General features: G+C 38.6%; 1 protein-coding gene across 1 annotated transcript in view; it reads right to left on the bottom strand.

Moving 5' to 3' along the window:
• The window catches only part of Plppr4 (phospholipid phosphatase related 4), a 36,740-nt gene extending 22,344 nt beyond the window's left edge, over window positions 1-14,396 (bottom strand). The window contains exon 1 of the mRNA XM_041654761.1: window positions 13,976-14,396. Coding sequence (XP_041510695.1) covers window positions 13,976-14,197 — 222 coding nt within the window. The 5' untranslated portion in view covers window positions 14,198-14,396. The remainder of the gene's footprint in view (window positions 1-13,975) is intronic.
• Window positions 14,397-21,445: the final 7,049 nt, after the last annotated feature.

Here is a 21,445-nt window from a genome sequence, read left to right as displayed (position 1 = left end):
CAGGAATTCAGTGGATGGTCACTGAAGAAGAGAAAACAAAAAAGGTCTTCATTGCAATCCAAGCATCAGGGCCAAAAGGACAATTTCCTAGGCAGAAGAATACTGGGTGAAACCTGAGAGAGAGTGAGCAAATGTTCTGTTTTACAGCTGTTCAAACTGAGGTGTCTCTTGGTTGTTTAATCACAGCTGTCCAGCAAACTTTAATGTGCTATTTGGAAGGATGAGGCTCCACGGCATTCGATGGTTTAAATTTGAGCATCGTCCCGTGGGGACGAGGCAGAAATCCTTAATAAATAAATAAATTTAAAAAAAAAAATAAATTTGAGCATCATCCTCACTCTCGAAGAACTACACTTGCACAAAACTTCCCAAGTTGTCTAGGTTTTCCTATGAGTAATGCCACAAGAAATCAAAGAATATTATTATGTGAATTTTTCAAAGGAACAATTGTAGATTAATAAGAAATTTGAAGTGAGAAGTCTAAAGGCCATTTTGACAGAAATTCCAAAATCAAACACAATGGGAAATTTAGGACTGAGGCAATGACTCAGACAATAAAGTGCAGAGAGTAGGAGGACCTGAATTGGATCCCTAGCACCCTTGTGAAAAGTAACCCAGCATGGTCGCCTTTGTAATCCCCGTGCTGGGGTAGAGAGAGGAGCTAGGAGGAACTGTTGTTTTCTGATGAATGGTCTGTTTCCTGGCTCAGTGAGAGACCCTGCCTCAAAAATAAAGTGGAGAAGCGTAGCAGATAAAACACAGTTGTGAGCCTCCTTGAGTCTCATAAAACCACACAGACCCACATAAAAACTGTAGAAGTCACATCTCTAACCCCAGTGGTATGACAGAAAGATGGCAGGCAGTAACAGGAGAATCCCCAGAAGTTCTCAAGCTTGTTAGCCAAGGTCGCAATCTCCAGGCTTTCCTCTGACCTTCACACAAGTGCTCTAGCATGTATGCCCCTGCATTTACACACACCATCCACATACACACAAAAGAAAAAAGGAAAATAATGGAATGGTGGATGAGGAACAGGCTTGATGTACACTTCAAGCTCCCACACATATTCACACACTTACGTACACATGCACAAAATGTGAAATTCCACATAGCACTACATATATTTAAATAAAAAAATATTCATAGGTCGAAATGGTCTTTATTAAGGACTGACCACTAAGAAGGTTGTCAAAAAGTGGAAATATAAATTGTTTACAATATTTAGTATGTGGCATAGGGAGTAATTAGGAGGAGAAATTTAGGCTTGGAGGAGAAAAAAATAAGGGGACCAAGAGACACCAGGGAGATGTCAGGGACTGGCCAGCCAGACAAGAAGGAAGCAGAAAGTAGAATGAAAGACAGGTAGAAAGTCCCAAGGCAAAATGTAGATGAGTAGAAGATGGTTAAATTAAGTTAAAAGGGCTAGTGGGACAAGCCTAAGTGCAGGCTGAGCATTCCTAACTAATAATAAATCTCCATGACTTTATTTGGGAGCAGTTTGGCAGCCCAAATAGAGTTCCAGCTGCGCTTGTGTGCTTTGACAAAAGGCTACCCTTTTGTTTTTAACTCTTAAACACTTTCTATATTCATTTCTTCCTTATAATCATAAAGTGTTTCACTTGCTCAAATCTATGATCTGTCCTTTCTAGATCCCATTGTATTTTGACTTAAAACAGAATTTATTGAGCATACTAGTGCTTAAAGAGAGAGGTGTGGATTCTGATTTTTATTTAGATGGTTCCTCCTACTTATCTGATTTAATTTCAGTTACTTCCTTGGGAATCTTATGATTTATTTTAGTATAAGGACTCTGCCCCAGATAAGTTAAGCAGTGTTCTTGATGTCTGTGTGACAAGGCCAGTAATTGAATTCTGCTCTGTTAAATTCCTGGAATCTTGTGGCCCCATTACATCTTATTGCTCCTTTGTCACATGTCACCATCTGGCATCTGTCTAATGCTTTTCAGGAAAAGTAGCCCCAGGAGTCAGTGACCATGCCAGTTCTGAGGACAGACGGTTGGAGGGAGCCATGTGTGCAAGGGGCTTGAGCAGTGCCAAGAATGGGGGATATTGGACATTTTCAAACTGCGGTCCTACTAATACAATATTCCCAGGTCTAAGGTTCTTTGCACAGTTTCTCCAAAGCCATTCTTGTTTTTGTTTATTTTGATGATATCTTAAGAGTTTTAAATACTTAGAATTTGGACTAATTTTGTCTCCACTTTTATCTGCCTTAGTGAATTGCTTTTAATACATCAGAAATTGGGCACACCTAAGGCTCTGGATGGTTTCTCATCTTTGGTACTTCTCTGGTATTCCTGCCTTGGGAACACTGCTGTTCTGAGGATGCCTGGATCATAGCAGTTGCCATTCATCATTGGGGATAAATATTGTTCATTTGCTGGTCTATTTAAACAACATGGTCTTTTAGGGCAAAGAAAGTCTTCTGTTCCTATTCTATTACTTCTTTATTCCTGATACCTTGATGGCCCTCAATGCAGAGTAAGTTAATGCCTATATAGGTGATTGAAAAGATGACATATGTTTAGGCTATTCCTGTAATGTAAACACACACACACACACGTAGTCTTATTGTGTAGTTAAAATAATCCCATACTTGAAAGCCTTATTTATATCAACCATGCACACCAACAGAAATATTTCCTATTTTGAAGTTCTAATGATTTTGCTAGCATATGAGAATATAAGAAACTTACATTGGGTCTTCCCAATTACAGTGTTGGTTAGTAGAAAATAGTTACCATTCCTAGTATGTATTTTACATTTAAAGGAAAAAATCTGTTCTATGTCTGTTTTTTTTTTGAGTTTGTATGAAAGTATTTAATAGTTGGTAAAAACACTAAAAAGCAGGATTATAAGACTAATTCCATTAATGAGTATTTAAGGCTCATGAGCAGTTCTCGCTACTCCTCTTTACACCTGAATATTCTGGGAAACCACACACAACACACACAAATCCAAGCTTTCCAATACTCAGTGTAAGTGGATATTTTATGTCTTTAAGCCTGAATATAAACTATATGTCTATAGCTCTAAGAAGACTGATGACAACCACTCAATGATTTAATAATAGAAACTAGTATAACAGTTAGTGGCTGCTTTATTACCTGAACATTGATGTGGCATTGGGCTTAGGGGCTGGGCTTTATGAGCATCAGCCTTAACCCCTGGCACTGAAGATTGCTTTCTCATACATGATTAGACACTGAAGTATGTGCATTGTCTTGGAAAGAATTTTGTTCTTGAAACCAAATTAGAGATGAAGACCCGAGGCGGTGGATCAGTATTTCATGTGTTGAAAGTAAATTGCTTTGTAAATCTTTTCTTATGGGCATAAGTTCTCTTTCCCTGTAATATACAGATGACTTTAAAAAAATGATACTAACAGCAATTTAATGCAACTGATATTTGACAGGTACTACTTAAAGGGCTTTGCATGTTTGAGTTATGCAATCTCCAAGATTAATTTTTTTAAAAGGAAGTTTCTACTATTATAGATGCCTTATGGATAAGAAAACAGAGCATGGAGAAATTACATGATTTTTTTGTAAAGTTAAGCTTGGTAGCTCGATTACTAACTCAAGGCATCTGGTTCCTGACTTCACGTTTGTAATCACTGCATATATTTTCCTTTCTTAGAAACATCTACCAGTGACCTACTCTTGTTCAAAATCACCGAGAAATTTGAGAATTAAATATGGAAACATTTTCCTTTGGATATCATCTACTGCGTGGTGTGGATATCAAATGTTTCTTGATATCTTCCAAAGAAAAATGAGGTGAGTATATACTTCCTTAGAGAGGCATATTCATTTCTAAGTATCGATTTCATTCCAAAAGAGAAACCATACAGATATTTACCAGATATTCTGTTTTTCTTTCTGCCTTGAACAAATAGTCCATAGTGTTTTCCCATTAGATGATAAAATAAACCTAAGCAGAGTTTCAAATGAGGACTCATGTGGACCACAGACAGAGACATCACTCTCCAGTCTTTCAGCAGTCTAGAAGATAGGCAATGTTGCTGAGACAGTGCTCACTGTCATTTACTTTACAGTTAAAAATGTTCACAGAAACTAAATACAACAGTTTTTTAGAAAACTACATACACTGGAGATGCAGCTCTGTGGTAGAGTTTTTGCACAAGTACACAAACCCATGGGTTCGATCTTAGCACTAGGAAAAAGCAAAATGAAAAACAAATGCTTCCACTATTAGCCTTATTTAATTCATGCACTCAATAGCAGTTCACAGAAGAATTCCTTCCTCAGAGGAAATAAGCCAACAATGCTTAGATGTTGTTTCCATCCAAGCAACAAAGAGTCATATCATAAGCAATCAGTAAATATCTTATTTGATGGATAAATAGGTTTTCATGAAGATATAAAATTAATCAACCCCATAACACAATTTTAACATCTATTTGATAGAGTGTAATTGGTCCATTGAGACTCCGTGTGTGAGGAACTGGTGTCTGAATCTAGAACCTTTAGAGCTGGTGGTTCACCTGTAACCAGTCTCGAAGAACAGTTTTGTTGTGCCATGTTAAATCGCTGATAATCTATCTTGTGTGTTTCTGTTCAATTTTTTAACAATATTTGTCTGTTAGCAATACTGATAGTTTTCTTTTCTTTGGCCAAAATTACATTTATTTTAATCACACACATTTCATTTTCTCCTTAATATGCCTAATGGGTTGGCCAGCTTTAGAAAAGTCAGAAACCATTTTGTTACAACAAACAAGCAATTATCCTTTCCTATGTTGATTGACATTATTTTGTTTTCTGATTTAAAAACAACCAAGAAAACAGTAATGGACTTCAGTGCCAGTTAATTTAGGGTCTAGTTACTCTCAACAAAACACCTCAGCATTAATTTGGTCATAAATAGCATTTTTATTCTTGACATTCAGCATTTAAAAACCCACTTGACCAGAAAGAAATTATCTCATTGCATGATTATCTGGAATTTTAATTCTAATCTATTCTAGAAGGTACCTTAGAAAGCTGAGATGTTCATGGCCCTCACAATCAAGCCAGTTCATACTTTAAATATAAACTTCACATTTCCCTATTACGAGATAAGAGAACATTGCTGGTTGATATTCTTTCTTTTTCTGTTGTATGTGTATGTGTGTGCATGTGTGTGTGTGTGTTGCATGTATGCATATGTATGTGTGTGAATGAACATGTTTATAGGTGTGTTTGCATGCAGAAGCCAGAGGTTGCTGTTAAGAATTATCTTCCAGTGCTCTTGCACCTCATTCACTGGGACAAGATCTCTCAATTAAACCCAGAACTCACTGATAGGGTAAGTCTTGATAGCCAGCTTGCTGTGGAGATTTCCCTGTAGGTTGGCCACCATTCCCATTTGACATTTATTTAGGCATCTGAGGATCCAGCTCTGGCCTTCACACTTGCCGGGAAAATGTTTCAACTTCTGAGTCCTCTCTTCAATTTCTAATAGTTGAGTTTTAAACAAGTTCCTTGACTTCCCTGTGTCAATTACTTAACTAGTAAAGACGAGTTAATATCTGCTCTTAACCTGTGTTTAAGAATTAGATGAGATAACAAAATATTTGCAAAATTACATTAAAGAATAATGGGAAATTCAGTTATTTTATAAATAATGTTGTAAATCATATACTTATTTCTTCCAGTGTTTCCTTTTCTCTCTGTAAGAGACTCCATTCATACCAAGTGAAGAAATTGCGAAATTACACATGAACAGTTTGGCAATGGGACAGAAAAATGTGATTTTTTAGTATTTTTATATTTCAATTCAACCATACTCCATCAAAAAGGGGGTAACAATTCAGAGAAGCAACAGATCCCATCCTGATTACTGTAAAATGCTGCTTAATATGATGCCATTAAATGCACCAAGAAGCTGGCGTGAAAACACACACACACACACACACACACACACACTACATCTACATGCTGAATTCGAATGACCTGCATGAACGATTATTCAGACCAGAGCATTCGCTTATAAAGAATGGGAGCATGGTGGAAAAAGATGCAGAAATATTTTATGAACCAGAAGTTGGGGAGGACTACTGAGAAATAGTGTCTTCTAGACATTACAGGGCCATTCTTTCATAAATTCCCACATTTATGGTTACTTGTGCAAGATCAAGCCAGTCAGAATCACCTCATGAATGTAGGAGAAGCTCATAAGTTCCTAGTTGATGGTCACTGAGGGAGGCTTAGTCAGTTTTCTTTAGGGTTGTGGCCCCTGGTAGCTTATGCTCCATATTGGAAACATTAATTCAGTATGTTATTTTATTATTATTATTATTTAAAGAGAGATAGCGTGAAGTTAGGAAGGGGATGTGGATGGTGGTTAGGGGAAATTGGAGTGGGAAGTGGGGTGGGCATGATCAAATCACACTATATTTATGCATGAATTAAAATATAATCTATTACATTATTCTAAAATAAAATATATTTAATAAAGAAATTCTAGAAATCATAATAACTAGGAAAGAGCATTACAATAGAAGTCAGGAGAACTGAACTTATTCCTGGTCTGATATTAACTGTACACACCTTAAGTTAACTCTAACTCCTTAAAACAGTTTTCTTTTACCTGACAGAATTGAGACAGACTAGATGTTCTTGGATTATGGAGTTAATTCTGTAATAAGAGTTCCTGATTTTGTATTTTTTACAAGAGTGTTTGCTTGGGGCAAAGCCTTGGCTTCTATATATAATATATACTCACACCAAGAGGACACTTTTTCTGCAAATGAAATTTGTAACACACTTCCAGTATAAAAAGCAACCATTGTATCCCAGATGCAAAGTCATCTCAGACAACTTGAGTCCCCAAAGAAATCTCTAAATTTCATTCTTAGAGTAGGTTTCCAATGATCTCACACACGCTTCACCCTATGTTCAGGTTTCTGGACATGTCTCTCCTAACCCTGGTTGGCTTAGCCTCACTTTGTTTCTACTTTCTAAGAGTCATTTCTCTAGCTCCATCACTTGTGAACTCGCCCCACCCATTCCACTTCCTTAAACCCTCAGTTCCAAGCCTGTCCTAGCCTGTGCACAGCACCTTATTAATTTCCATGGGTGCCTGGTGAATCCGTTTGTTCTTGCTGAGAGGAAAGGATTCTGTAAGTGAAAAACCATCACAGTTTCAAAACATCCATGCCAAAAGGAAATCCCTTTCCACTGAAAGGAAATAGTACCAACAAAGTCAAATTTAGGAGTTAAAATGCACAGAAAATTTCTATTCTTCAGTTCTGACCCAATCCCAATCATACGTATCTACGCAAATGACCTCCAATACTATGAAGCTAGCCATGTGAAAGAGAGGCAGGTCTCTATTCTATGTCTTCGCTAAACCTAGCATTGTTACTGGAAGCATGCAGGATGAGCATGGTACAACCTCAGTGTGTGAGAAAAATGGGTCTGTACTCAAATCTTGGCTTCATCCTTTAATTGTAATATGCCTTTGGTAAGATATTTTTCTACATGAGCTACAATTTTCTGTTTAAAAAGCAAAGATAATAATGCCTTGTTTGAGGTTAGGCATAATTCCAGCACTTGAGAGGCTAAGGTCAGAGGGTGCAAGTTTGAAGCAAGCCTGGATCTGTAAACTGAAATTGTCACAAAACATAGCTAAAGTGAGAAGGCAAACAACAAAATCAAACAACAAAAGAACAAGAACTAACTACCTCCTTCTTCTGAGGAGTAGTGACAATGTAGCCAGAGCTTCCTCCATATAAAGAACACTTGAAATTCACCATACTTTATTATTATTATAAATAAGATCTTTGTCTCCTACATCATCAACAATACTACCATTACAAATCTCTGAAGCTAACAGGCAAGAAATAATTTCTTTCCTGATATAAGTGTAGGAGTGATTTACTCAAGGAGAAAGACAGAGATTGTGCCTTGGAAGAGGAGAGGAGTCACTAACAGAAGGTTATGTGCTCCATACTTGGTGTTGCACAAGTGTCCTCATTTAACTCTGTCTCTAGGACTAGAAATCTCTTCGCTTTCTCTTGACTTTCTCTTTTGCATCAATTTGTGGATTGTAACTAACTGGGGAGGGGCGATTTGCCAGCCTCTCTCACTTGGCAGGATTTGGAGTAGTTTTTGAGGAGACTATCTCTATCCAATCCAGGAAAGGAGGAACATTCACAGTTACTATTTTGGTACACATAAATGCAGAAATGTTGTGATGTAATTTTTCTTGCTGATATTAGTATTCATGTAAAAATAAATCTATATTTCACAGAAAGTTCAAAGAAGCTACATAAACTTGAAAAAAGATGATAAATAGCAGAAATGTGAATTCATGGTAATGAAAGTTAAGATACAAATTTCTTGATAAGAATTCTTGATACAAACTTCTTTCTCAAAAGAAATAATTTAAATTATTTTGAGGTTAAAATACTGTTTCTGATATGTTTTAGATGCCAAGTGGAGAAGCATGAATTTTTTTCACACCGTCAGCGCTTATATGCATCTGTGTGCAGAGTTTTGAGTGTGTGCTTGTATTTACATGAAACAAAAATTTCAGTCGTATTTATGAATATACCTGTCTATTTACATGGGTAAGCATTATCCCAGGAATTGGAAACGATGCTACAAAGTTGAAGAATATTTAAATAAAAAAATCTGTGACCCACTTATTTTGCTTTCAGAATTTCCATTTTGGGGACTTTACAAATGACTTACCAAGTGTTTACAATACATATTGAATGATCTTTGAATAGTGTGAATAATGAGAAAAAATTATGAGTCTGGGCACAGAGGGATTGTTATAGTGCTTAGCATAAAGGGGATGCACCCAGACTACAACCCTACCTGAATGTAACGCTGGATGATTCAGCCCCAAAAGCCCAAAAGCATACTACCTATGCTCTGAGTTGCGATCAACAACATAGACAAGAGAGCTATCACTTGGAGAGGACTTTGCCAATTAAAATTCAAGAACATTTTGGTCTACTTTTGGTTAATGTAAGACTGCCTTGTATATACTTGTGTGAGGGTCCTTCCATAGTTGACCTTTTTTTTTTCTCATGCTGAACACTGAAAAACTGAATTATCCAACTTATCCATAAAGTAGGGTGATATTCTAGAAGCCATCTTGTTTGCAAGCTGTCATAGAATGTTGCTATCAACCATAGACCTAGTTCTCAGCTAAACCAAAGATAAAAGAGGAAACATTCTGTCCACTAACTCACTGTTGAGTGTGGCAGTAAACAAGGACACCATTACTTGAACTGAGAAGCTGAATGCTGGGGCTTGTGTTCACAAGATTATAGAGGTTCTTTACCAGAGTAAGTGGGTTGGGGCATCTCTCCTCCTTGTCTATCCTGGGGATACTAGCTGCTGGCTAGCAAGACAGCTGAGGAGTGCCCACTGTCTGCTCAGTCTTTTCTTGAGTGTCTTCCAGCTGAGGAATGTGCTGAGGAAACATGTCTTCCTCAAGAAAGATCTCTCACTGTCTCTTATTAAATCTTCCTGCTTTGTTGTTGCTTCTTTATCTGCTGTTTTCCTTCCGAATCAGGGTCTTAAAAGTGTTGCTCAGGCTGGCTTCAGACTCCTGGACTCAAGTGATCATCCCACCCCATCCTCCCAGGTGCTGTCTTCTTGTTTTAGTAGGGAGGAAGCAAATGGAGTAACTTTGTTTGCATATACATTCTCTCTGTAAGTAGAATGCACCAGTCTCTGTGATGGTGAACATGAAGTCTGAATTGGTACCAGCTCAACCTCAACCTTAGCTTTGTAAACTTGGCTGCATTATTTAATTTCTATCTATTACTTTAAAAAATCTAGTTAACAATGGCCTCTTTCATTTAAAAATTAATTTCTTCATTTTGTATGTATGTATATATGTATGTATGCACGGTACATACTTTGATATAAAGATTAAAGGGCAACATGTGGGAGTGAGTCTGTCCTCTCCTTCTAACCTTTCCACCATGTGGGTTCCAAGGATTTAACTCAGGTCACTGGGCTTGAGCCATCTAGCTGGTTCATTGGCTTCTTTTTAAAAACAGAACCACTGAAGACTGAGCAAGTGCATACCCTTCTAAAGGCTTCATAAATAATGGTCAAATTTCCTATACAAAATTAGGAACACTCCACTGTCCCTATCCATGGCCAATATTACCAAGATTGATTCAAAGAAACCTATGAAACTCAAAGGAGATGGCTTTCTGGGGATCAGTGTGAACTAATGTAGTAGACCTTGTCCAATCTAGCAGTGAAAGAATCTACTTCAAGTCAAGGGCAATTGTAAAAGAGGAAATGAAACAGCACAGTGTATCCATTTTAACACAGGCCTGATGCTTTAACCACAGAGTACATTCTATAGCCAAAAAATAGGCATCTTATTTTCTATTATAGGTGAATATATGTGTGCTCATATTGAGCCTATGCCAAGTGGTGGTGGCACACGCCTTTAATCACAGCACTGCGGAGGCAGAGACAGGTGGATGTCTGTGATTTCAAGGCCAGCCTGGTCTACAAGTGCTAGTTCCAGAACAGGTTCCAAACCTACAGAGAAACCGTGCCACAAAAAACAAAAAACAACAACAAAAAAAGAAAACAAATAAACATACTGAGCCTACATAATTTTTATCATATCAAAAGAAGTGTGGAATGAGAGAGCAAACATAATCAAAATTATGCACGATAAGGCACTGGTGATGTGGGAGTGTCATATATCAATCTGTTGATTTCATTGGTTAAGCAATAAAGAAACTGCTTGGCCCTCATAGGTTAAAACATAGGTGGGAGGAGTAAACAGAACGGAAGGCTGGGAGAAAGAAGCTGAATCAGAGAGTCGCCATGATTCTCCCACTCCAGGCAGATGCAGGTTAAGATCATTCCAGGTAAGCCAGCTCGTGGGCTACATAGATTATAAGAAATAGGCTTGTCCAGGTGCGAGAGTTAGCCGAGAAAAGGCTAGATATAATGGGCCAAGCGGTATTTAAAAGAATACAGTTTCTGTGTAGTTATTTTGGGTAAAGCTAGCTGTGGGGGCAGCCGGGTGCCGAGGACACAGCCCACCGCTCCTACTACAACACACTGGTGATAATTGAATCAGGTCAACTCATCTTTAAGGTCTACTTTGTTCTCAATCAACCAAATGTTGCTATTTTTATGCCAGAATTGCATCCAAGTTGATTATAACACTCTCTGGTCCACTTCAAAAATTTCCCAACTAAGTTCCTTTGTGTCCTCTATGTATTATAAATAGCAATCCAAAGTGGTCAAATACGTTGAAGAAAGACAGCTTTGTCCGCCACCGTCACAAGACTCCCACACTTTCCCCCTAAATATTGGTCCTCTCACATACTTTTTGTTACCTCGATTATGATATCTAGGCTCTGGGTCTGATTTGTTATGGAAGATTTGCTTGTGTTTTGCCAATCTATCTTAATCCCTGGGATCCTGGGAAAGTATGTTCCAAGGCCAAGCGCTATCCTTCTGGTGCTTTATATTGACATGTTAATTCAACCTCTGTTTATTCATCTTCCAAAAGAGACTCATCCCGCAAAGATTCATCCCACTAGCTTCAAAATGAGTCATTTCTAAGGAGCTGGGTAGTGCTTCCTGCCAACTCCTAAATAGCTGGAAGACTGATGCTTTCCCCAGTCTTCTGCAGTCTCTTTAGAGGTTCATCATGCATTTAAGGTTAAGGAAGATAATTTGCAATCCAAATTTGTAGCTCTCTATTAGAAGTCTATTACCCCTTGCCAAATACAATGCTGTAGGTGCTCATTTAAACCTCATGAAGCAGGCACAGTGGTACATGCCTGTCACCCTAGTATATGGAAGGGAGAGAGGCAGGAGGTCAGGAATTCTAGGCCTGTCTTGATACTAGTTAGTTTGAAACCACCTTGGGCTCCATGGAATCCCATTTCAAAACATAAAGATCAGAAAGCTAAACAAGAAAATGACTACAAAAATGAATCTTATAATAAACTGGACGAATGGTTTCAGGTGATCTCTCTGTGACTTGTGTCAGAGTAGGTCAGAATAAAAGTAGTGATTTCTACTCCTGGAAAATATATGACATTTATAAGATATTTGTACCCAGAGACACCATTCCCATGAATTATAAACACTTTTACCTTTAAAATCCTAGGCTAAAGGGTATGTATTTCGTAAACGTTTCCTCAAAAGTTTGCATTTCTATTATTTAAGGGAACAATTAAGTTTTGGTTTGTGCCCTCATTCAGAAAGTGTTCCTGGAAGCCATACAGCTGTGTTCTAGTATAGTCAGCTTCCAGTTGATCTCAAGTGAGCATCTCCTAGAGACAGACCCAACAATTCATTAATATATTTCCAATAAATTTAATAGTTTTAGATGTGATTAAAAGTGCTTTAGCAAGACACCCCACTAAATGGATTAGCAATGCCACAAGTGGTTTAGCCACTGGAATGCAGGCAGCCTGTTTTTCTAATCCTTTATTCTGTTCATGGAATCTTCTGGGCCCACAGTTTTCAACCACCCAAGCAACAGCTTCAGGATTCTTTGTAAAAGGAACAATAAAGAAAACAATGATTTTAAGCAAACAGGACTCTCTCTCTCTCTCTCTCTTTCTCCCTTTCATTCCCTCCTGTCTCTCTACTTCTTTTCTATAGGTCCTAGAGGAAGGTGTCACAGGTCATTTCTCTGAAGCTTATGCAGGTCACATACACCTCTCTTAACACTTGAATTATTTCAAAATATATGGCACATAAAAGAAACTACCAAATATATAGTTATCTCCAAGGATAGGCTTGACACAATATTTCTTCTCCAAGTTTCAAGGCAATGGCTCTTGCCCAATCCAGACACACCTCTCAGTCATCAAATACAGAATCAGCTACCTATCTGTACTTGGAAGTGAGAACCTCCATGTTTGGCTGAAAAGACAACGAAGGAAGGCTATTTTTAATGCAGTAATAGTTTCAAAATTTTCTATTCAACATAAGATGTAATTACATGGACACAGTTTTACCTTTAAAACTATTAGATTTTCCTAAATGTATGCAATGCACCCTGTCTCCACGTATAATTTAACAAACCCCTTGCTTTAAAATGTCCTCCGAATGCAATGGATCACAGTACACGGAATCCTGTACCTGTCAATCTTTACACCCCTCCCATAAACTGTTCCTCCCTCAAATGCTGCATTAGGTAAGCCAGAGAGGTTCATTATGAGTGCAACCCCATGTTAATTGCTTAACTGTAATACTGTTCAGGTCAGAATAAGAGCACGGATACAAATCATGTGAACTCAGATGATGTCATACATTTAAAATATATATTCACTTGTTTTTCTATGTTTCTACACCATGCTGTATAAATAAATATGAATATATGTCCGTGCACACACCCACACATAGCATGGCAAAAGGCCAACAGACTGATGATTGACATCTAGAAATGACCCAATTTTGGAAGCAGATGAAGTACCATAGCAACTGTAGTAGGAGAAGGGTTTGGGAGGGTTAATAGGCGCCACATAATCCTAAAACCACACAAACATCTCCTACCCTATAGCTCAGGCAAAGCTGTATGCATTTGAATTCCCACCAAAAGCTCAGAGTTCTAAATATCATCAGCAAATTGAAAATCACAAATTCCAAATATAGGCATCACGGCCCCTCCGGGGCACTTATGGACCCTGTACACACAAGCACTACAGGGCTGAAACTAGACCTATACTCTGACAGGTATCCTTTCCTTTAAGGCCACCCAGCAAGGCACCCCTAGTGTTAAGCAGCTGGTGCTGGCAGGTGTCCTCAGGCAGACTCAGGGAAGCTCTGGAGAAAAATATATAGGGGGAAAGGGAGAGGGTCCAGCGGGGATAGCAGTGACGCACACCCTGGTGCTTCGGTGTGGTCACCAATCTTACCGAGGACCCAAATTCGTTCCGGAGCTGTCCGGAAAGATCTGCATTATGCCAGGGCCCTGGGCCAACTCACCTCAACGAAATAAAAACAGGGCAGGAGGGTGACGCTGTCCTTGATCACTTTGCCCTTTGGCCTCTCCTTCGCCGACATCCCCGCCGCCTGCCTGGCTCCGCGTCCTTCCCCGGGCGAGGTGTGCACCGCGCGGGCAAGGCAAGCTGCCTGCTCCAGCCGCAAGCGCCGGGCGCCGCTGATGTCACATTCCCCGCGGGCACCGCTGGAGCCAGCGCGCTGCATGCAGCGTACCCGCCTTCTCCCCGCCCCTCTTGCAGTAACCCCGCGGTTCCCTGAACCCGCAGGTCTTCTTCAGCACTGCGTTTGCCCCGGTCGGGGTCGTGCTGGCAAGGGATAGTCTGTTACCTCCTCCAAGCTGTTGCTGCTATGGCTTCCCCTCCCTGCCACTCTCCCCGTGCTCTTCGCCGCCCAGGCGAAAGGCTCCTCCGCTGGCTGTCGGAGCTTGACGTCAAGAGTAGGGGGGGGAAAACTGGTGAAACACTCCAGGTTTCTGCAGAAGCAAGGCTGAGGAGCCAGGAACCTGGCCTCAGATGGTTTCCTATCTGGTATTTGTCTTGGCTTCCTGGAGAGCAGAAACCTGTGCAGCACCCCTACCCATAGCAAGAAAAGCTCCCTCAACCTGTGCAGAATTAAAACTCGAACTTCATTCTGATAAGTAGGACAAGGAGGGAATTTACTGGGAACTGGGCTGCTACCCAAGAGTGTCAGCCCTGCCTGCAGATCTCTAGGGAGGTAACTCCTAGGAAGCATGGAGAAAAGCTTGGTTCAGCTGGGGACCTAAGTGAGTGTTTCCTGCATTTGAAGAGATAGGGTGAAGTGGCATCGTCATAAAACCCAAAGGAGAGGAAAGGTTCTAACTTCACTCTTTAAAAAATAATAATAATAAATTTATTGATTTATTTCACTTTGCGACAGCAGTTTCCCCTCCGGCTTCCCTTGCCGTTCCCTCCTGCTGTACCCCACCTCCCTTTTCCAACCTCACTCTCACTCCCTAGCACAGTGTGGGAAACACAGCTATAACACTGAGGTCTGAGTGGAGCCCTTTACCTGATTGGCAGTGTTCATGGTTTCTCTCAACTTTGTGATTCTTTTGGCAACCACTAGAATCAAGCGATACAGAAGAAACACTCAATGAACAAAGTAACACACCATGCTTATGATCACCCACTTGGGTCATTCTAGGTCATTTCTAGCACTTTCAAATGCTCCTCATCAACCACATGACTTTAAATCCCCAGCCTACTATTCAGCTGGCTTTTCTCATTGCTGCTCCAGTGGGGTTTGGGCGAGTTAGGGGCCACATCCACTAACATTCATGTTTAACTACCCATGCAGTGTTCTGCCAGGATTAGGTTACAGAGTCCAATGATATACTTTCCCATCCCGATGCAACATACTCAGTGACATTCTATCTCCAGGTAAACCAGATGTCTATTTGAATAGCAAACTATAACAGAATAAAAATATTACATAATATCTTGACTTCCTGAGACTTGGGACCATAGCTTTAAGTCTCCCCCACCCTACGATCTTAGTGTTCCCTTTTTAGTTGGTGATGGTTCAATTTCCATTGACTGTGGATCCATCCATACCTTTTTATTCCCCCTAAAATTTATATCTTAACTTTAACTACATCATTTCTGTGTTCCCTACCATCTTTTTTCAAGTTTATATAGGTACTTGATCTTTATAGTTCTTTTACATGATAACTTATCAAAGGCCAATATAGTCAGTTGAACTTTAACTCACTCAGAAAATAGAAGCCACGAAAAACACTATATTATCTTTTAAAATCGAGTACTCCCCACCACCACCCATAACCACTACCAGGTCTTACTTTGATTGGCAGAAAAACACTCAGTCCCTACCATCTTCAAATCATTCCTTATCCCTCATACAATAGCCAAAATGGATTTCTGAAAAACAAATACTCATTTCATTTCTCTGATTTACCTTCTAGAAGCTTCCTATCCATGCAAAAAAAAAAAAACCTCTTTATTTTATCTTGAAGGGTCATAGTCAATTTTGTTTATTGGACTTCACTGTTTGTCTGGTCCTGAAGGTGAGGGGATCCAGTTTAGCTTCTCACTACCTCAAAATCTTTGCACTTACAGTGCCTATCTGTTCACAAATGCAGTTCTATCAACATTGCACAATTAATTGCCTATGCACTTCATGTTTCTGATCAAAATTTGAGTCCTTGAAAAATTTTTCATTCACATAAGAAATAACAGTTACAACCCAAGGCTTACCATTCCCTCTCCCTCCTCCTCCTCCTCCTCCAGCCCCTCCCCTCCCCCTCCCTCTCCTCCTCTTCATCCTCCTTCTTCTTCTTTTCAGATTTTCGAGACAGGGTTTTTCTGTAGCTTTGGAGCCTGTCCTGGAACCAGCTCTTGTACACCAGACTGGCCTCAAATTCACAGAGATTTGCCTGCCTCTGCCTCCTGATTGCTGGGATTAAAGGCGTGCGCCACCACCACCTGGCTTGTTCTTCTTGTTGCTATTCTTCTTCTGTTCTTTTTATTCTTCTTGTTCTTGTCTTTGTTCTATCTCCTCCTTCATGTTTACTTCTTTACTTCTATGAGTGCTTTGTCTGTATGGATGCTTACACACCAGAAGAAAATATTGTACCCTATTATAGATGGTTTGTAAGCCACCATGTGGTTACTGGGAACTTAACTCAGTACATCTAGAAGCTTTATTATTTTATTTCATGTTTAGAGCTTACTACTATTTTAGTAATTGATCAAATATTTCACCCATCTGAATTTTTAATTTTTAGATGAGAAAACTGTTTGAAAATGTCTCTCCCCATACCTTATGGGAAGTCTATTTCCCTCTCCGTGCACTTTCTACCCTGCTTCCCAAAGCTACATGATCAGTTCTCTTGAAGAATTTCTCTTTTGGAAAAAGGCAATCAGTTCTTACACTATCTTTTCAAATGCTGTGGAATAGGCTTCTACATGGAAATAATTCTGCTAATTTAAAATTAAAAAGACTTATGACCTTACAGATAAATGCCATACACATATCCCAATGAGAATGTTTATTGATAAAGGGAAAGTGGTTTGTGCTTGGATATAGGAACTCAAAACCAATGTAGAAACTACTTTTTCCTTAGTTAGCTGAGAAAGTTGACGGATTGAATAATGATGTCAAATGCATTTAGGGGATTTTTTTCCAGGTTATTGGTGCTGTGAAATATTCTGTCTTGAAATGTCAGAGAACTGCTTTTGCAGTGGGTGCCCTTTTTCAATGGAAGAAGATTTCCACTGAAAATATTCATGTTCCGGGAAGCATATTAAATTGCTTCTACACAGCTATTATGATGAAGATCTCTAAGTAGCATACTTAAACAACTTATCTTGTCCCAGATGTGAATTATTCACATGGTTACAATGGGTAGAGAATAGTTCTTATAAGAATGTTTCCTGGTGTCCTCAATGTTGAAGGTGGTTTGTAAAAATGGTTTCATTTTTTCTACCAAGTTCTATATAGCTGGCCCTAATTTTCTTTTAGTTTACAGATAAGTGTTATGTTGATTAATCACTTCATGAGTGAAAGTTTTGAGTAATACAAGCAAATAAATTGTCTATCTTTTTCCTTTCTTGCTACATTATGCAAAAGTTTCCCATATACTTTACTGGAGAGCAGAAAACAGAAGCTAATTAAAATATTAAATGGTTACATCTAGCCAGTTCAAATATCCCATCATTCTTGATGCTTCTTATACTTAGTTCCAAAATCTTTTTACTTTTCAACAAGATGTTACCTTTGTGACTTATTCTCTTCTTATTTGCATGGGCATCAATTTAGATTTGGTTTCCAACATAATGACAGAACCAGTTGATATGCCAATATGGATGGGGGAAATTTTGCAAGGCCCCACCCCTAGATAAAGAGCTACAGTAGATCAATGGCTGTTGAGGGAGGGTAGCATGCATATATACCTATACCTACATACAAGATGTATGTTTGTGGTATATATTATATGTGATATATGTGTATGACATATAGGCATTATATATAATATATACTATAAAATATATATTACTTTATAAATGAAAGTATTGAGTATGTGTGTGTGTAATGATAATAGAGACGAGGTCATGAGTTTAAGAGGGAATGGGGGCACAGGAAGAGTTTTAATGGAAATGAGGAAGAGTGAAATTGATGCACATTTATTTCTAATGCACAAAGTAAACAAAAATACAAAATTAAAATAGAAGTCTTTGATTTTCTTTTTCAGAAGTCCAGCCCAAAGCTCTTTCACTCCCTTGTGAAATTACTCTTAGACTCTCCCGTCTCAGCCACCTGCTTGTCTATCACTCTGTATATGTGTTTTTTCTTCTGATAAGTTTCTTTGAGCTGTATGTGTGCTGGGTTTATTTTGCTTTAGTGAGTTCCCACATGGCATTTTCTCAGAAATGCACACATATATGAATTCTATCCATTTTCTACCAGCTCTCAGTAACCTCCTGCTCCAAGCACCACCATCTATTTTTCTCAACTATGCACATTGGAACTTGATTATGAACTGTTTTATTTTACTATGCATATTCTTATACTTCTAATTAAAAGATAATTAGAAAAATAATAAACACCATTTTTCTTCTGTTCAAGTCATCTTTTTCTTTCTTTTTTTTTTTTTTTTGGTTTTTCGAGACAGGGTTTCTCTGTGGTTTTGGAGCCTGTCCTGGAATTAGCTCTTGTAGACCAGGCTGGTCTCGAACTCACAGAGATCCGCCTGCCTCTGCCTCCCGAGTGCTGGGATTAAAGGCGTGCGCCACCACCGCCCGGCTCAAGTCATCTTTTTCGTTTCTTCCCTCGTCATTTTTATTTGTCATCATCGCCATGAAGTTGTAAAAACCATTATTTAATTCTCCTCATTTCAAAATTTTTCTTTTCTGATCAAGCCTGTAATTTTGCACCAGGAAAATTTTCATAAGATCCAGTAATGACCGAGTTGCTCCTTCAGGTAAAATGTTCGAAAAGAGGCTGAGGAGACAACTCAATGGGTAAATCACTTATTGTATAACCCTGAAGACCTGGGTTCAGATCTTTAGACCCAACATAAAAGCTAGGCATGGCAACATGCATCTGTAATGCTGGCCCTGGGGATGCAGAGACAGGCAGACCCTCTGTAGCTCCCTGGGCAGGAAGGAGCCTATCTGGCCAATCGTGAGCTTCACCAAGGAGACTATGTTTAAAAAAACAGAAAGAAGTGACAGAGTGGTATATTCATCATTGACCTTTGACCTACACATGCATGCACATACACAAGTATGCACATCTTTATATACTCGGGTACACAAATACAACATTATGCAACATTCTCATACACACACAAACATAAATACAATACAATACTATGTTCCTTGACTTTGTGTAGCCTAGGAAATTATACTTAAATTCACAAACTTGGTATGTAAGAACACCCATAGCCTAATCTTCACCAATATTTGCATCTTATCAATTATTCTCTGTTTGCAAAGGCTGAAGTGGTGTTGAATAAGCCTTATTCTCTTGAATTAAAAATCTTTCATCAGATCTTTTTTCTGTCTTTTTTCCATTCTTAACTTTCAAATTTGTATCAACTTCCTTGTAGACTTTCTTTGGCCTTTCATACCTCTGTGATATTTGAGGCTTTTTTAGACATCTCTGGTATATCCTGTTCCATTTTGCTTTGTTTTGGTTCTTGTAAATATGAAAAAAATGCTTAATTCATGTTTTTCTTTTGAACCATTAGTATAATATTTTTCATATGTCAAAATTTTGTTGAATAATCATTAAATATAAAATTCCATAGTTTCTACCCTCTAGAATGCTGTCAAGACCTTTGGCATTGTGATGAGCTCTTCCTCTACAAATATGTTGGGCTGCATTTATATCTATCGTAGTTGCATTTGACCATGCACCACAGTTGGTCATGCCTGAATTGTCACACTGATTTGTGTAACATAGGAACAACGTTACAATTCTGAAGGAATAATTATTTATTAATTTAACATTTTGTTTTTTTATTCTTTTGGGATAGTTACCTTCTTTCCCCCACCCCCCAAATGTCTTTGTGAGTACTTTCAACTCCCACAAGAAGTTAAAAGAGCCTGACATCTACAACTGAGAAATTATTTTAATTAGCTCACAGTAGCTCCTGTTCTCTCTGTCTTTCAGTAATTATCCATGGGTTGGTAGTTAGAGGTTGGATTATAATTAGTCCTACATGAAAGTTCTGAGCATTTCTTTGGAGCTGCTGAGAAATATGCTATAATGAAGTGCATCTGTACCCTCTCTTCACTTCCCAGTATCTAACCATCACATCTTTTCTTAAATATTGTTATGCAAATTATCCTAAATTCTATCGAGCATTTACTTGCACTATGAAAATTCCCAGGGTTGTCTTCAGACTATGAAAGCTTAAAATAATTTCTATACTGTACCTGTCATTTAGCTCCCTTAATTTCAGTATATCCATGTGTGCATGTAGCTTTTCCAAACACCTTCCAACCTGTGGTTTACTTAGCTGTGTAACTCTTTTTTGAGCTGCAACTCTTATTTTATTTTTTCACACTGAATTATAATTCATGTGATTATTTTTGCTTGATTGTCATGGTGATAATCATTATGCATCACAACCAGTTCTCAGATAAACTAGGGAAGGAATCTAACTGGTTTTGGAAGGAATTAATGAAATTAATGAAATGTCCTTATGGGCATGATGTGGTAATGGAAAGCAGAGGATCTTAAGCTTCGTTGATGCTTATTCAATTCTGTTTATACAGCATGCCCTAGAAGATCTTGTGAGGAGGAGAGAGGCATTCAGGGCAGTATGGTCATATACTAGAAAAAGGTCTTGTGAAAGCAGCTGAAGCAAGATCATTCTTAAAGTTGGTATCACTTAACTTCAGTATAAAGTAGAATTATAGTTTAATAATACAATATATCAAATACCTACAAGCATATGCTTACATCATTTATCTGTAGCTATTCTACTGATGGCTATTTAATAATAGTTAAATAGAACTTTTCCTTCAGAGCTTATTTTGATGGACCATAACTACACAGATTTGAAGGATGCCACACCAGTTAGGATCTGTTGTGTGTCTTCTGCAAATGTGGAGACTGTGCTCATTTAACTCAGATTCATTGACACATGCCCACACAAAACTGTGACTAATAAATTTGCAATTGAATAGACTTTGCTTACAAAATCTTTTTGAATTTAGAGAACTTGATCACAAATATCGACTGATATGAAGTCCCAGGAAATGGCAGCACTGTCTGAACTCACAGAGATAATAAGGGACTGAGCACTGAATTGAATGAGGCTTCTTATAAGTGCCAATATCTGACGGGCGTGCAATGCACCTTTTTTCAGGGATGACTACAAAGTCAGTGTAGCCTCTCACAGGTGTCATTTATAGCATCAAGAGGGAAGAACATTCTTCTGTGTTTGGTGGCAAGGCTATA

The sequence above is a fragment of the Microtus oregoni genome, unplaced genomic scaffold, assembly GCF_018167655.1.
Source record: "Microtus oregoni isolate MIOR12 unplaced genomic scaffold, Mior012 000000F_ref0000247, whole genome shotgun sequence".
In the NCBI taxonomy this organism is placed as follows: domain Eukaryota; kingdom Metazoa; phylum Chordata; class Mammalia; order Rodentia; family Cricetidae; genus Microtus; species Microtus oregoni.
This window is presented reverse-complemented; position numbering and strand designations above follow the sequence as displayed.